Raw genomic sequence first — 17,138 nt, 5'->3', positions numbered from 1 at the left:
GTTTCCTACCAATAAAAGCTTCTCCCTGAAAATACTTTTAAATTTTCTACAAAAACCTTATTTTTTGAACTTTACATATTAATGCTTCATTAAAAATTTTAAAAAATTTAAAACATATGAAGTCAACAAGCAATTCACATCTCCTTCCGCAATGAATTGTTAATAAATGTTCATGATTACCTTGTTAGAAAGCTGATAAAAAATTAATCAATTAGATCAAATCAGAAATATATGGATATTAAACGTTTTATAAGCAAAAGTTGTACCTTAATATATTGACTTTATTATGTTAGAAAATTAATTCTACTTAATATTTTGATAAATACATTATTTAGATAGAAATGCTAAAAATTAAATAATAATTAATCAATTATAGAAGTTTTAAATTGTAATTCTTTTGATAAATTTAAGTTTACATAAATTACAATAATTGAAATACTTTTAAGCAGGTAAAGCGCGTATAAACTTATAATATTTAATAATACTATAAAATACTGGAACAACTATATAATTTTAAACTAACAGTAAATAGTATAAAATTTTTATTATTTGTATCACTATGATAGCTTGTAGATTTAGAACACATCAGTTCAAATTTTAACAATCTATACTGTCATCTGCCATTTTTGTAGAAAGTAGCTGTTTTAATGCCTCTGATTGTTTTTTTTGAATTTTAAATGTAGCATAACTTATTGATGGTGGAATTCCTCGTTCCTAAAATGAAGTATAATTAGTATTGAGATTTGTCAATCCAATAAAAATTAATTCACATTTTTTTTCAGTGCATACATATAAATAACTGACCTCATCAACATTATATAATGAATTAGGTTTGCTAGAATTGAAATCAAACGTATCTATCCATTTGTTTGATTTCTTGTGTTCTTCATTTCCATATTTTTTCATCTTCAATTTATTTATTTTCTGTTCTTGAAATTTATTCACTAATTCCACCATTTTTTTTGACCTCTCTTTTATATGACAGTAATGTTTCGGATGTATACCATTAGAAGATTGTTCTCCAATTTTATCAGAAAGAATATTTGTTTTCTGAAATACGTAATTTTCTGAATCTGAAAAATTTTCTTGAGTTAAACTAATTTTTTTATGCTTATAGAGGTAGTTGTGATCTATAGATTTTAATAAAGAGAAAGAGTCTTTGGATAATTGAACATCTGATATAATTTCTAGTGACTTATCATCAATTTCAACAGGAATATTTTGCTCTTCAATTATAACATTATCCTCTTCAGAGTTTATCAAATAATCGTTCCTATTAACCTGATTTTCGGAGGTTTTATTATTCGAAAAATTGCAAAATTCTATCGATAAATCAAGCTCATCGTTTGGTGAAAGTTTATCTCGAACACTATCAATTGACTTATCAAAATCACTTTGCTTATTATTTTTCTTCTTTAACACAACTGAAGAACATTTCATACTAACACTATTAGTTTTGTTATCTGTAGTGAAACCCTCATAATTGTCTTTGTAAAGAGGCTTTTTCCGTTTAATTGGACGATAATACAAATCATCATTTTTTTCTTCATCAGAAAATATACTATCAGATGGAAAGTACAAAAGAGGCATCGAAACTGTTTTATTAGAATTATATATTTTTGATAATTCAGCAATTAAGCTAGCAATTTGTGCTCTTTTCCTTTTTATAATATTGCATTTGAACCATTGTGATAAGTCTAGAGGCTCAGTAAAATCCATGATTGGATCCTAAAGGAAGATTAAAACGAACATTTGACAGAACTAAAAATATGATGATCATTGTAGTTTACCTTGAAAAATTGTTCGACATACTGCAATACATACAATCCACAATCAGTAGCATTTGATTGTTTTGGTATTCTAGGATATATTATTTTCAGAGTATTTGAAGAGAAGTTTTTCTGTTTGCCCATTTTAGCAAGATATTCTTGAGACAGGTACCCTCTTAGTATTGCTGCTATTCTATCTTTATTTTTATTTGAAAGTGAGTCAAAAAATAGGATGCATGGCCTGAAGCATATTAAAATTACACTAGTTCACTGTTTTGAGTCTAACTAATAATAAATGAAATGATGTACCTAATCAGAGTTTGAGAGTAATTGTTGATCACATCAACCAAGTGAGCATAGCAAATTATAGCCAAATACCAGTGAAAACTAAAAAGTGATCAATGTTATTTGAAAATTAAAAAATATTTTTTGTACTGATAGAAAAGTCACTTACTGCTCATTAATAGGAATAATGACAAAGTCCTTTTCAAAAATGTTAATGTTCTTAGTCCATCTCTGCACGCCGATGTGTCTCCTTTCCGATTCCGGTATAACAACTTTTGCATCTTTGTTAGTATCGGGAGGCTTCGACAATCGCGTGAAAAATTGAGAACTAAATATGTGTGTTCTGTTTCTGTCCTCTTTTTTAAGAATCTCGTTCGTCAAGTACTTGAGGTAAAAGTCAATTACCACGTCATTCAGGTACTCACTATCACCTAGACATTTGTAGTTTTCTTTGTATATTGTTATGCCGCCCCGTTCTGGAGGTGGCGGGTAAACAGCAAGTCTGTAAATGATAAAAATGTAATATAATTGTAGGAAGTGATTGTAATTAAAAGGAGTGTAATAAAATCTTACATGGTATCTTTTGAAGATTTTGAATGCATAGGTAAATTGTCTCTGGTCAACTGTACAAATGAAAAATGTAAAAATGAAACATCAATAAAATCAATAAATCGTGAATTATAAGAAATAGAATGTTTTATAAAAGATTTGTATTTTGTATTTTTACAACAAAGTCTCATTACATTTTCCATGCGTTTAGTACAAATACCTTTTTAATGTCATATACATATAATATTTTTGAACTCGTCACCACTGTTACAACAATTTTCAAATCAGCAATAAAAAATCGAACGAGAAACTACGAATTTCGCATGTGAACTTATCGAAGTGTATACATATAACGATGAAACCATTGACAACCGAGCGGAGAACGGTGCCAAAAGATCGGGAAAAGAGAGAGGGATGCGACCAGATGTTTTATGTTCTCGACAGTCACTATACCGGAATGGCCAACCGCTTTACAATAGACACCGACTGAATGGCGTATTAAAATGGATTGGTTGTGTAAAGCACTGTCGAATTTCCGTGTTGCATGTAATACGAATATACGAATAGAAACGAAACTTACTATTGGACTGTCACTCAGCTCGACGGGTTTCTGGCTCGGACTTGAAGATTTCTGTTCGTTATTTTCGATTATTCTAAAAAATATACAGAAAACAATCGTTGGAAGTACGTATGAAAAAAAATCGAATAAGTCACTTACGACGGATAGAGCCTTGTAGTTTTAGTCTCACGTGACTTATGTAGATCTAGTTGTTCTTCTTCAAAATAAGGTTCTTGTAAATCAACCGATTTTGGCCTTGGAACATGTAAAAATTAACATTTTATTATACATGATTCATTATATATTTTAAGTTTCGGCAATATCCGTTTGCTGAATTATATGAAATATAAGATATGACGTTTGTATTTCAATTTTAAATCTTTTTAAATATAACTTAATATCGATAAAATCATAAAAATCTTACGTTAAACACTGAAATGGTTGTTTCGTTTGAACCTCCTCTCTAACGTAAAAATCACCAAAGAATTTCAACGGCTTCCGTTCCTTTGATACTGTTTCAATTTTGATTATATACTGATAAGAACATTTAGGATCACGAACTGCATTCAGTTCTATTCTTTTCAATGTGCCATTCTCCACCTACACATATATACGCGCCAAAAAGATTTCCAGACTTTTGAAGAATACGCAAACCAGGTAATACATATCAATGCAACAACGTTTGTACTTACAACTCTATAGCCTAGCTCATCCTTGTAGATCTCATAAAATGGGAAAATCTAATAGGCACAAAATATAAATCAGTTGTTTATAGGGAACTACATAAAATTTATTTTGCAAAATCTATCAAACAACACGATTTACTAATTAGTTAAAATCTACATCAATATTTTTCTGACAAATTACTTATATGTAGTATGCGAAATTTTTTTATCCACGCTATAAGACGAAAATATTTCTGCATAGATTCCAAAAAATCCATAAACCAGGCAGTAGAGCAGCCACGTTTGTATTATTTTTGTATATTTTTATTAGGTCCTGAGATAACGATAAAAAATGTTCACAAAAACATAAACGCATATTTTTTGAAATCACTGTAATTCCAACAAATCTACGTTCTAGATTGTATACGTTGGTAATGATTACGTACGACAAATTATAAAGTACGTAACGAGATTATAGATAACTCACTGTGGTAATAATGTCATATTCGTTGCACAAATACGACACATCCATGGTGTATATCCTTACAGCGACACTCTCTACAAACAAAAGTACTTTAAGTTCTCTGACACATTGCTCATTCGTGGTTTGATACAAAATCTCGATGCTGTCATTATGATCCTCGTCCTTGTTCATTTTCTTCGATGGTTCACCTCTATTGCTATTCCGATTAATGATTTTAATGCTACTATCATTCGACAGCATGACTGGACTTCCTGTTGCTTTACTTTTATCTTATTAAATTATTTTTCGTCGCTGAGAATTCACCAATAATAAACTAGATATATTCACACTTACACCTAAGACTAAATTAACCTAAAATTAAAAGTGTAAATCATTAACTTTCTTGATCGCTCACATCGATTTGAGCAAATGTACGAAAACGGTACCTTTGTACTGATGCACACACGTGCTTCGACTATAAATTCCAGATACAAGAACGTAAAAAATAGCTAACTGCTTTGTGCGGCGACAGCGGCGCTACCGGCGTTTTTGTTTTTCTCTAGCGTTCAGATCGTGGCGACATACGATAAGAAACTGAAAAATGACGCAATACGAGGAAGGAATGAAAATGGAAGAGAGAGAAAGAAAGAAGCCGACACGTGAAGTTATATATATATATATATATATATATATATATATATATATATATATATATATATATATATAGTCTGCGAATCAACGATGATTTCGTTTCAGCGGATATAGTGGTAACGTGCTTCACCTAAATACATTGTTTATGTACTTTGAACTGCTGAGCACGTATCTTAACGTTTGCTTTTTAAAAAAACTAACGCATAATTAGTTATTAACAATTTAATTATTTGAATGGTTATAATTAGTTTATCAATCAACTTACCAATGTTTTGAAAAATGCCATATATTCCTCATTGCATAATAATTTCATAAACTTTCTCGCATCCGAAAAATATTAAATAGAATTTAAAATATTTCAGTTTTAGTTGAACCGTTTCGTCGATCGCTCGCCTTGCTTTTTCGCACTTCACCGTCCATACAACATTTTTCGATTTCGAAAAAACTGGTATACTCGCTATTAAATAGCAAATGCATAGCGTATTCCGCATTCCGCTTATATATTTAATACATTTTTGTGGTCATTTAAATATTTTATTTTTTTATAACGAATTACCGGGACATTTTTAGAATAGCCTTCATCGAAATTCGTGTTCAGAGGACGAATTCGTCTTTTTATGTGTTTAAAATACATAAAAACCGTATGAATGGCTAAAATATTTTATATAATATGGCTATAATATTTTATAAAATAAAATAAGATTATTTCTTAGGATTTGTTTAATTATATATGCATTGTTATAAAACAAAAATTTCTGATCATCTTACGTTATACTTTAGATTTTTCGATTTTTTAAGAATCTATATTTTTCTCTTTAAATAATATAACAAATACACCGATATTTTTATGATGTCGCTGTGTTTAATACACTTTTATAACTATTTAAACAATTGATTTGTTAATAATAAATTATATAATTACTTCACAATGGTTATAATACGATTTTTATATATTTTGATAAATTGAACACGAATTTTGATGGTAGTTTATTCGAAAATGCACTGGTAATTAGTTATAAACAAATTAAAAGTTTAAATAATCATAGAAATTTATTAATCGTTTCAGCGAAAATATTCGAAAATGTACCGTGCATTCGCTAACTATTAACGTATGCACTGATTTTTCAGAATTAAAAAATGTTGGATAGAATTTGAGGTACTGAGATTCAACTCTTGGCGCTTTGCGCACTCGTTATTGCATGTTAACGGGTAGCCTTATAACAAATTTCATAAATATTTGTTGGAATCCTCAATAAGGTTGTTTCATCTACTTTATTCCGAAACTGTTCATTTTTATTTTATAAAAATGATAAAATAAGTATGAATATCATCCATAAATAATAAAAATGTATAATAAAATATATAAGCTTAACAACGTAATTCATATTTTGCTATTTTTGATTGATAGCATTGTGCGAATGAGGTAAAAGGAAATCAAGTGATAACCGACGTTGAATTTTATACTGATATTCGTGTTTAGAATCAAGAACATCAATTTGTGCTATTCTTCTCTAGGAGGAATCATCAACCTGGAATATAGGTCAAGAATAAGTTAAAAATTTTTAACCAATGACGATAAAAGCAATGAATAACATGCAATTTCGTATAGCAAAAAATAAGCTTCATTTATTAGCTTATGTCCCAAAGCATCTGTCGATATATAATGCGTTGGATTAATTGAAAAAATCTATATAATATATGAAATATTTAAAATAGATTTTAAAGTTGAATGTACAACTTTTCTTTTAGTTTCTATATCTTTGGTCAGAAATACTGAGATCCTTGATAATTATTTCCTGAATTCAATGAGTTGACAACAGCGGCATCGGAATAATAGGATTATCGTTTTCAGTTACTGACGTACTCCTTCTCGATGTTCTCTTGTGGTTTTCTCTTAGGTCGCATAATGACAAGTTTTTTAACTATAATCTTAATACACAACTTTCAAAACTGCTTATCCTAAACGAGATATACGACTATATTGATAGAGCTCATTGAACACTTATACATACTTTAAACCAACTTCAACAACTTAAAAAAAACTTAAACGTACGACGCAAAATCCAATTATCACTTTTTTGAATCATTACGAAATAAGCAGATATTTTTACTTTTATCTATACCAATGATGTTTAACGCGTAAAGCGCGCTCATCTTATCTCTTTCGTCTTTTTTCACATTCACTTTAATGCACGAATATAGATCAAAACTTTTCTTAGCGAAATAGAACATTCAAAAATTAAATGTGCATTAAATGTTCCTATGATTTTATATGAGGTTGGTAAAGAAATATTCGGTTTCAATGATACTCATTATTAACAAATGCGATCAATGAAGTTTAAGATTTTATTATCCGAACTTCTGTGATGAAAAAACATCAAAAAGTTTCAAAAAAAATCACAAAAAACGTTAAATAAACTTTAAAAACATAGTTTTGTATAACCATATCCTTCGCAATGTAAATGACAATTACTTTGGTAAATGTTCACGATTGTAACTAATGCATTTTCATCAAAATTCTCTGATATTTTACATAACTGAATAAAGCCGAAATCTCTGAACAATATTTTATTGTGATAATCTACGGTTTGTATCTATTATTGCCTACTTTGTTTGTGCGAAGTTCAATTAATTTCTCTATCTAGATATTTCAGTTGGTTTTTATTTTGAGGTTAGTATAAATAAATAAATCTATTCCTATTAGATTCATGCCCAATACTTAAACCGATACGCTTTTCGCACGTTTAATCATCTACGAAAATCTGCAGTAATCTTTTATGTGCGTACACAACATACAGCCACACATCCACTAGCACATAACAGCTGATCACGTGATAGTCCTTCGGCCAATTTAATAACAAATAAACTGTCTTTACTTTCCAGACCATCACTTTTTTTAAGAAAAAGAGAGGATATCTTATATAAACTTACCGAAAGATTCAGAGGAACATATTAAAATCAGTTCAAGTTCATCATTTCTATTCGCGACATGTAATAAGAGATGACTTTCTTTTTTATAATATTTGAAGCGCTGGAACATTCACCGAATTAATATTTAAAATCTTCTCTGTGGTCCAACAATTGTAATTCTTAAGAGATCACTTTATGTGCAAGCTGATCATTAGGTATATTAGATAAGGTATGTTAGACTGGGTATGTAGTTAAGATAGCTACGAATATATACCTCTTGACTCAAGTACATTAACTCTAAATTGAAATGCCAACCACAAGGAAACCCCCTCAACCCAACCTCATCGATTTCAATAATCTTTTGATATGTTATATCTCATGAAAAAATAAGACATACGCGTTTTTTTATCGGCGAAAAAACACTGAAGGGATGAAAACCGCCCTCACAATGGATAAAAATGGATTTTCCAACGTATCTCAGATTCTAATTGATATTTTACGATGAAACAAATTTCATATCACTTCTCTTGTGAATACAAAACTAACGCATGCAATTCCGACCATAAGGCGTGTGCCCCCTTTTTTTAATTAAGATTTTAACTTTGTCATGCTTATTTTTATGAAAAAAAGTCAAAATAAGCCAATAATAGTACATTACTATACAAGTGCGGGAAAGTAGATTCTTGTCTCGTGTGGCGTTTACGCCCGAGCGAAGTGGGGGTGGACAGGCACACGAGACGAGAAACTCTTTCTCGAACATGTGTGTCGTACAGTATATTTTGATACGACGCGACGTATGGAAAGTACGACTTTCAACGCACGTTGTTGGCTGAGTATGCGGAATATATATGTTTCCCGCACGGAAGGTCGAAAAATTAGAAAAAATATTACCATATATAAAATACAAAAAAAAAAATTAAGATACAATTGGAAAATTCATTTTTAAGGTGAACTTTGAGGGCATTTTTCATTCCCTCAAAGTGTTTTTCCGTCCATAAAAAAAGACACTTGTCTTATTTTTTCAGGAACTATAACAAATCAAAAGATTATTGAAATCGGTAAGGTCGGGTTGGGAGGGTGGGGCGTTTCCTTATGAGTGGAATGCTTATGATTTTCAAATGAAAAAGCATCAATATCAAATTAGAGTATATTTTTCGTTAAAAAATATTGTTATTTAATATGCTCGTAATAATTCGTATGAAATTATATTTCAAAACTCAATCTTTTTTAATCTTTTAAGAAACACAAATTATCTTCTTTTATCTAGTAAAACACGTACAATTTCTACAAAAAGATCAGCGTGCACAAGAAAATCTTTGTATGGCGGTAAATCAATGATTTCTTTAGCGTTTTCAACAATATAATTAAGAGTTTCCTATTTCAAATATATAAAATTATGCATATCAGCTAGGAGGAAGCAGTCGAGTACATTTTGGTTACTTAAAAATACCGAAAGCTTCTACTCGCATCTTACTTTCAAACAATCTACACAATATTTGTTAGCTACCATCAAGAGATTCGAATATTTATCAAACTCATTATCTTCCTAACAATCATGACCATGATTTATAATTTTTCCTGAGTAATTATAACGCAAGAAATCGAACATAGCATCGTAACTAATGTCTTTGATTTCAACTTGGTTTCTAATTCGTTCGTTTTGTGTATAAACATTGCTTCGAAGACTGGACTTTGAATCGCCAAAATATTTTAATGCGCATAAATATCTCTACCACCCAGTCGCAATGTCACATCGCTGTTAATCATTGTTAACCAATTTATTAAAGTTGACCAACTTTGAGAGACTTATTTTGGGCGATTCAATGCATACTAGATACTGAATATTTAGTATAAAATTAACGTCGAACATCAGTATTATTCTCCGCTTTGTATTACCGCTAACCTAAGGAAACGTCAAGAATTCCGACTCAAGAATGATATAAACAGAATTACTACAATACGGAATGTATCACATAGATCAATGCAGTATGCTTACGAGTCTACATCTAGCATCGTTCTTCAGCATTCCATGCATTAAAAAAATTACAGTCAACGCCTATTTTTGAAATAATAAATATATTTATCTAATGAAATCATTTACAAATGTAACACTTGAAATTGAAATATTCAACTTTGACATTTATTGTGGAATAAAAGCGCATTTTTCAACTTTGAATAGAAAATAAATTAAAATTATTGTTTTTAGAAATTGTATATAACTACTTGGCATGCTAGTACTAGGAATTACTCGCAAACTTATGCTTCAATGAAAATGATGATGAAACGGTCCACCCTCTAATAGGAGCAAATCTCCCTCTACCGCAACTTATCACTGATCGAAACATTCCAGAAACTAATCTCTGATTGAATCAGTCCAGAAATATGTAAGTGCATATGTAAAAAAAAAAGAAATTCAGGGAAAATTTATTTCATGACAAATGAATATTTGTTATTGAGTAAATAAAGTTTTTGCTAAGACTTCTTGAAATACGCATACATGGACGTATAGAATCTCAATGGTAATATGAAAATAAAAAAATTATTATAAATTTGGTGATAATTCATATATAGCTGTAACTGCAAATTTTTATAACGGTGCAATCATAAGTAAAATATCCTCACTTAACCTAACTCTTTATCAGTTCGTTACTTTCGTTCTAAAAAGTTGACAGTGACTCACGAAATGTTTGTCACATTCGGAATTGAACAAAAAAATAAAGAAATAGTTTAATTAACTTACGTGGCGGATGATGTCTTGCTACTATAGGGAAGTGGTACGACTATAATAAATTATTGTATGATTGATTCTTACCTTATTGATATTTTCATTTGTTATTCATTTTGGTTATCAATTTCTTGCTAGGATTATTAATGTTATTCCCGACAGTGTCCATCCTGTATTATTTCTGCACAACGTTTCTGGTTAATTATTGATATTCACCTGCGAATTCTCAAGTGAAATCGAGCGACAAAGATAGTGAAAAAAGGTAGTATTGAGGATGTGTAGGATTTCAGTGACACTATATTGCACGAGTACTTTTAGTTCAATTCATTGCTGATAGGTTGGCTAAAATTAGAGGACATTTTCCGTAATTCTAAAATGTTTATGAAGAAGAGTATTAATGTGTTATTTTTCCACCCCAGCAACTATACAAAGACTTGTTCTTTTCAGCTGACACTCTTGCTATAGGAGGCTATCTCTGTATCCCTTTTCTCTTTATAAAAAAGGGATGGATGCTATGTTGAGGCATTTTATGTGTGATCTGATTGGCTGAGTTATGGTCAGGTGATATACTGTTATGTGGTGAAAAATAAGCGTGTATGTTTATGTACGATTTTAAATTATTGTTTTTTCCTTTACAAAAAATTAATGGCCTGCTGAGTGAAGTCATTATATTTGTGATCTGATTGACCGAATGTAATCGCATGAGTCACTGTTATAATCAAATCGGCGCTAATAACAGACCGAGGCATTCTACATCAATTTATACTAAATTAATTAAATGAATTGAAATAAGTAAGACAATTTGTCGAAATTGAAAAGATAATAACGCCTACATTCTCCCATCTGTCTAACCTTAAAATAATACGATAAACTAATTTTAATGCACTGCAATTAAATTTATTTATAGTATATTAAATTCGTTAAATATCTTTATTGTAAAGTTTAACTTTGAATAAATATCATTAACAACAAAGAAAGTTCTTTCCAAATGGTCATGGATTAACAGTTGAAAAACAATTAAAATAACATGTCTTGATGTGAATATAGACATATCCTATGAAAAGCTTTAAATCATAGACCAATATGTTAAAAAATAAAGAAAATTAAATCGATAAACGTAGCAGATGGTTCTATTTATTTAAAAAAGACAAACAGAAACTAATTCGGTGCGTTACCAATTATACCTATGTTACTAAACACCTAAAAATTTGTTACTTTATGAAATTTGAAATTATTGCTAAATCGACAAATATCAACGTGATTGGATTTTTATTTACCAATTAATATCGACCTATAGTAAGCGTACCTATAGAATTGTTTTAGGTATGTAGTATGTTTTAGTTTTTTTTTGTATTTCGCCTATAATAATTTGAATTTGATTAATTTGATGAAACTAAATATTACTGATTACTAATGAGAGATGAGACCGCGAAGTGCGCTTTGACATTTTTTTATGCCAATATTGGTTTTTCAAAAAGATTTTCCTTTTTGCGCTTTTTTGTGTATGCTTTTGTTTATGCTTTTGTTTATTAAATATTTTACTTCGACGAGATGCCGTAAATCAATTTCACCCAGAATTTTTATGAATAAAATTTGCTAATTTGCCAGAACGATGTCCTGTAATTTTATACGTACCATATTTCGTACATATACTTAGCATTTTGAGTTGAACGCAAACGACACACATTACAAATTCGTTTACAGGATATTTCAAAAATACCTGCAGATTTTGCTTTATGACATTTCGTTGAATAAAGCTCAAAGCAAGCGCTATTATAAGGACGCCCGTGTATCAAGCATATCTAGCAGACTGATTCAAATAGCGCCGAAGTAACTTGTGACAGTAAAGCTCGTAGCAGATAGGAACAAAATAAAACTAAATCGATAGTGATGAAATGTCAATGCTACACATTTGGCAGCAAAATATAGCAATATGGGATTGGTCATGTTATTTGGTCGAATCCGATTATGGTCGTACTAATAGAAATTTTTTTGAACGTACAAAAGCTCCTCCCAACCACTTGGAAGCAATAGGAGTTTCGATGTATACGAATGCCAACATTTGGTCCAACTACGCCGAGCGCATTCTACAGATTAACTAGCGAAGAGGATGTGTGACCCGAGGCAATTTTGTTATAACTATATCGTGCAACTACTCAAAAGTTGCAGCAGACTAAAAACCACAGCTTTTATCTTCGAAAATGTTCAAATACTCGAGCGATCCAGTCGTGCGATTCAACCTAAAAGTTCACTTTTACAAATATCATCTGATTCGATCATCTGACTCGTCTTTCAATTCGTTATACTATATATAACAATTTAACCATAATTACCCGCTGCTCATAAAATAGATAATTTAATCAGCAGGCAGATGCGCTACAAGTGTGTTTGCAGCAACGCTACGTCGACGCGCAGATAAAGCTAAAGTTTAAATTTGATGTAATGCCGATTCTCTTTGCAAATCCAAATAATTGAAAATCCGCGTGTAAAGGACAATCGAGCGCTGACGCCGAGAGCGTTGGTGGCGATACATTTAACCGCATAAATCGAATCGCCGCAAATAGCACTCGGCTATTACTGGAGTCGAATGCAGATCGCATGGGCTTAAGCCAGCGCAATACGCGATGCTAAATGCGTCCACTTGCCAGTGCAAAGTGAACGCGACTCTTCGTATCGTCGATATCGACGGCGATTGAAAAGACGCGCGATTTTGAGTTAGCGATGCTTGAACGCTTCCCAAATTGGTACCAGACAAGTTTGCTCCGTACAAACAATAAATTTACGGCACGTCACGCGCAAAACCAAGAGAGCATTTCGACGATTGTAGTGCGCTGTGCGCAACGATCTGTACACTGATATATCAACGTTTTACTTTGTAATCGAAATTGGATAAAGCTTATAATTTTATCAAGTAAAATGTTCAGTTGCCACTAACGTCTCTAAGAGAATATCAAGACTAATTAATTTTCATGATACATTGGTCGTGGCTGTGTGACTTTATTTACTTACGTATAATACGTCCACGTAGATGTGAGCATTCTTTCCAAAAATAAATAAGACGCTTATTAAATTAATTTTACAACAAATTTTAAATCAGATAATAGAGATTGCGATCGAGAGAGAAAAATTAGTTTTAACGTTTCAAGGAAGCACTCATGCAACGCAGTTGGCAGCGTGTTTTTTTTTCACGCATACAATAACACGTGCACAACATTCTGAACGTAAATTATATTAAAATTAATGAAACCTAAGTATAAAACATCTCTCGGAGAGTATTCAAGTTAAATTTACGTTGAACAATATTATAGTGTAAAAATAAAATTGTACAGTAACATTTTACTTTTAAAACTTATATTTTTTATTCACGAAGTTCGATTATAGTTTTGATGCGTTGATAATAAAAATAATTAGAAAAAGAAGTGTTTTTTGGTAAGAATGCCTCGTAGATAAATAGTCATATACAAGCTCGTATCAGCAATTAATATTTAGATATTAAATGAAATAATTTAAACTTCTACAGCAGTATAAAATCAGATCGATTAATCAATAAAAAAACATATGCTATTACAAATTAAAAATACTTGCATATAACTTACTTATTTTATCTTATGAGTATCATGCAAGGAATAATTCATGATTTCTATTGTGGAGTTCATTCAAGCTTATGGAAGAGTAATACATCTTTCAGAGTAATACATCTTTGGAAAAAAAACTATCCGCAGCGTATCGCAAAAATACTGGAATAAAGAGATGCGTCTGCGAAAAAATCTCGCGCGCGTCAATTGTGTAAAAATAGCAAGTTGATCGACCGGCAATTCCAGTCAATTAATTCTTCGCTTCTTAGCGTCTAGGGCACGCTTGACGTCGATGGAAACATCAGCGTGCAATGCAATGAAATCCTCGTACGACGGCAAGCCGACGATTTGCTCGGCCTTTGCAACGATAAAGTCGATAGCTTTTCTCTTCAAATCGACGGCGTCGTGCATATCGGCTAAGACGAGACAGTCGAGCACGTTGTCAGCGCTCAAGACCAGCGAGAGCTTCCGTTCGCACCTTGCTTTCAAGCTCTGCACGCAATACTTGACGGCCGCCATCAGCACGCTCGAGTACTTGGTGAACGCGTCGTCGCCGTCGTCCCTGTCGCCGCCAAGCTCGCCCGTGTAAATGTAGCGCAACAATTCGCGCATGGTCCCGTAGTCGACGTCCGTAATTTGAACTTGATTGGATCGCGCCTCTTTCATCGGGTGAGTGAACATCGCTCTGAACACAGGACTTCGGCAGGCCAGGATGTTCTTGTGCGCGCGTATGTCTGCGCCGTCGACGCGCAGGGTGACGTCGCTGAATTGCTCGCTGTTCAACAGCTGGCCGAACTGATCGAACTCGCGCAGCCTCGCGATCCGACCGTTCCAATCGGCTCTCGCTCGAGTCGCCGCGGCCGCGTAGCCGTCGCTCGTGATCGTCCAAACGAGCCTCAGCTCGTTCTTACGGAGGCGTCGCTCGTTCGCGAATATTATCGCCTCCTCGATTGCCAAATCCACCAGGACCCTGCTACCCGAATAGTTTTGCGCGACTTTGTGCTCGTAAACCACTTGATCGCGGTCGCCGAGCACAGCGAACTCAATGTCGACGTTCAATTCGTTATCGCGTTCCGCGTTCCCGTCTGTCACACGAACGATGAAGACGTTAACGTACTGTTGTTTGCCCCTGTTGTGCTGCCTCATGAGCAATGCAAACCTCCATTCGGCGCTGTTCAGCGTCACTGCAAATGACGGCAAATAGATATACTTGGACTCGCGATAGACTTTCGAGAAGTTTGCGATCGTCCACAGGTGCTTCACTTGTGCCAATAGTACGTCTCCCGCCTCGATTAACATAACGATTGTGCCGCCAGCTGAAAGTCAATTTCGACGAATTTTAATCGAGCGAGCCAAGGGGGGTTTTCCTGGCCGCTGAGGGCAACAGCCTCCTCCCAAGTGCATTTTACGCTGTAGCAGCTTCCCCTTGGCTTCTACAACACTATTCGACATTCCATAGTCAACCGTACAAAATACGCACGAATCAGCCTCACTTACCAATATGTATACTTGTGAGAGCGAAAAATATTGCAGCTTTGTTAGCGTAGGAAACGGCGCAGATATCGGGAAATCCCACAGCAGAAGTAAATTGACACTGAAACAAGTATAACTCTGAGAGCGTGAAAAAAAAATGCGTCCTTACGAGAACACCCTCGCTCGAAGACTAAATAGAATACGGCTTGTCCATTTACGACGTATACCTAAAAACCTACAGCCGCTTGAACCGCATAATGTAGGCTGGAAGTCTGTTCAGTGTCTGCGTATTTAGAAAGAAAGAGAGATAAAAGGCGAACTGCTTTTGTTTCGTAACTGTATAATGATCAAGATTTCGCATTGTTTGTTTAACAGATTTTGACGTTTCAACCGTAATATCCATGGACCTGTACAAGTGACGAAGTGTCGTTGTTTTTATTCCCTAATACTATTAGCGTTCGACGTATCGATCGATCTCGCCATTCTCGTCCTTCGAATCGTAATTTCGGCAACGCGAGCCACCGGATGTGCATGAAATTGATCGATCGCGTATTGACAGCAGAGAACTGGCACGCGCGCCTAATTCAAGAACGCAGGCAACGAAATCTGTTTCCTCTCGTAAAAAGTGGGTCCGAGTCGTAAAAACCGTAAGGGAGCAAAAACAAAAAAAAAATGGTGAGAGAATACAAAAGACGCATCGACCCACATTGGCGTCCCGAGCGTTATTTACACGTCGATTTTACGAGGCTTCGAGGGAACGCCTGCGCGCCGCGAAGTCTCTCTCTCGCACGACGTAAATTCCAGCGTTAGAACAAAATGCAGCGTGTCTCGAGTGTCAAGTGAAATTCGAGCGTGTTCTTTTATTTTTCCGTCGTGGGCTACATATTAACGAATTTTCAGCGTCACGCTGCTGCATTAATGAGCAGCGAGCCATTTGAGAGTCGTTCAAAGGCCTTTTCTCTTCGAATGATGTGTTTAGATAGCAGCGGGAGCAAAGTGATTTGAGCCCCGTGCGAGCCGAGGCTCGAATCATTTCACCCGCACGCCGCTATCGAAATCCATCATCGCGCTTTTCATTCTTCCGAATCGTAGAGCAATCTTCCCAGAAGCTAACTCCTTTCCTTTTGCAATATACAGAACGGAAGTCGTAAATCGCCCACCGATGAATAAGCTTAGCCAGTCGCATATACACAGTGTTTTTGAGAAAGGCTCGTCTTACTTTGCACGTTTTAGCGCAGCAATTACTCTACTTCCGTACTTGTATACCTCAATATAGTCAGCGCGAACGACGGGCGAAATTCGTGCTACTCGGAAAAGTCGTATAATTTCAACTCAACAAAGTTTTAGTTTTCTGTTTCAAAGTTTCCTCGTGCTGCTTGGCACAAATCACAATTTGACAAATAGATTGCTAGGAGCTTACAATAGAATGTCAAAGAAACCTCCGCGTCTGAGAAAAAAAATTGCTATGGGGGAAGTTGATCAACGCGTCGACTTTCTGATAGTGCAGTCACCCC

The 17,138-nt window shown here is 33.6% G+C and overlaps 2 protein-coding genes across 4 annotated transcripts; both read right to left on the bottom strand.

The window, feature by feature from the left end:
* Positions 1–460: 460 nt before the first annotated feature.
* On the bottom strand, positions 461–4,860 carry LOC131674088 (sentrin-specific protease 6-like). 3 transcript variants are annotated; one of them, XM_058952590.1, is made up of 12 exons: positions 4,737–4,860; positions 4,315–4,662; positions 3,855–3,902; positions 3,587–3,762; positions 3,322–3,417; positions 3,184–3,256; positions 2,628–2,677; positions 2,224–2,556; positions 2,079–2,156; positions 1,791–2,010; positions 805–1,728; positions 461–714 (listed from the first exon to the last, which is right to left on the bottom strand). In XM_058952590.1, exons 2-12 carry the CDS (start codon positions 4,549–4,551, stop codon positions 598–600), a joined length of 2,352 nt encoding a protein of 783 aa, XP_058808573.1. In that variant the 5' UTR covers positions 4,552–4,662; positions 4,737–4,860; the 3' UTR covers positions 461–597. The 3 variants fall into 3 exon arrangements, with proteins under 3 accessions (XP_058808573.1, XP_058808574.1, XP_058808575.1); XM_058952591.1 differs by lacking the exon at positions 4,737–4,860 and having other exon boundaries at positions 4,315–4,680; XM_058952592.1 differs by lacking the exon at positions 461–714 and having other exon boundaries at positions 1,557–1,728; positions 1,813–2,010.
* A 9,537-nt stretch (positions 4,861–14,397) lies between these two features.
* LOC131674098 (speckle-type POZ protein-like) lies at positions 14,398–15,450 on the bottom strand. Its single transcript, XM_058952607.1, has one exon. The coding sequence runs from the start codon at positions 15,448–15,450 to the stop codon at positions 14,398–14,400; it is 1,053 nt and encodes a 350-aa protein (XP_058808590.1).
* Between the last annotated feature and the right edge of the window lie 1,688 nt (positions 15,451–17,138).

The sequence above is a fragment of the Phymastichus coffea genome, unplaced genomic scaffold (assembly GCF_024137745.1).
Source record: "Phymastichus coffea isolate CEN01 unplaced genomic scaffold, Cenicafe_Pcof_1.1 PCOF00211, whole genome shotgun sequence".
Classification (NCBI taxonomy): domain Eukaryota; kingdom Metazoa; phylum Arthropoda; class Insecta; order Hymenoptera; family Eulophidae; genus Phymastichus; species Phymastichus coffea.
This window is presented reverse-complemented; position numbering and strand designations above follow the sequence as displayed.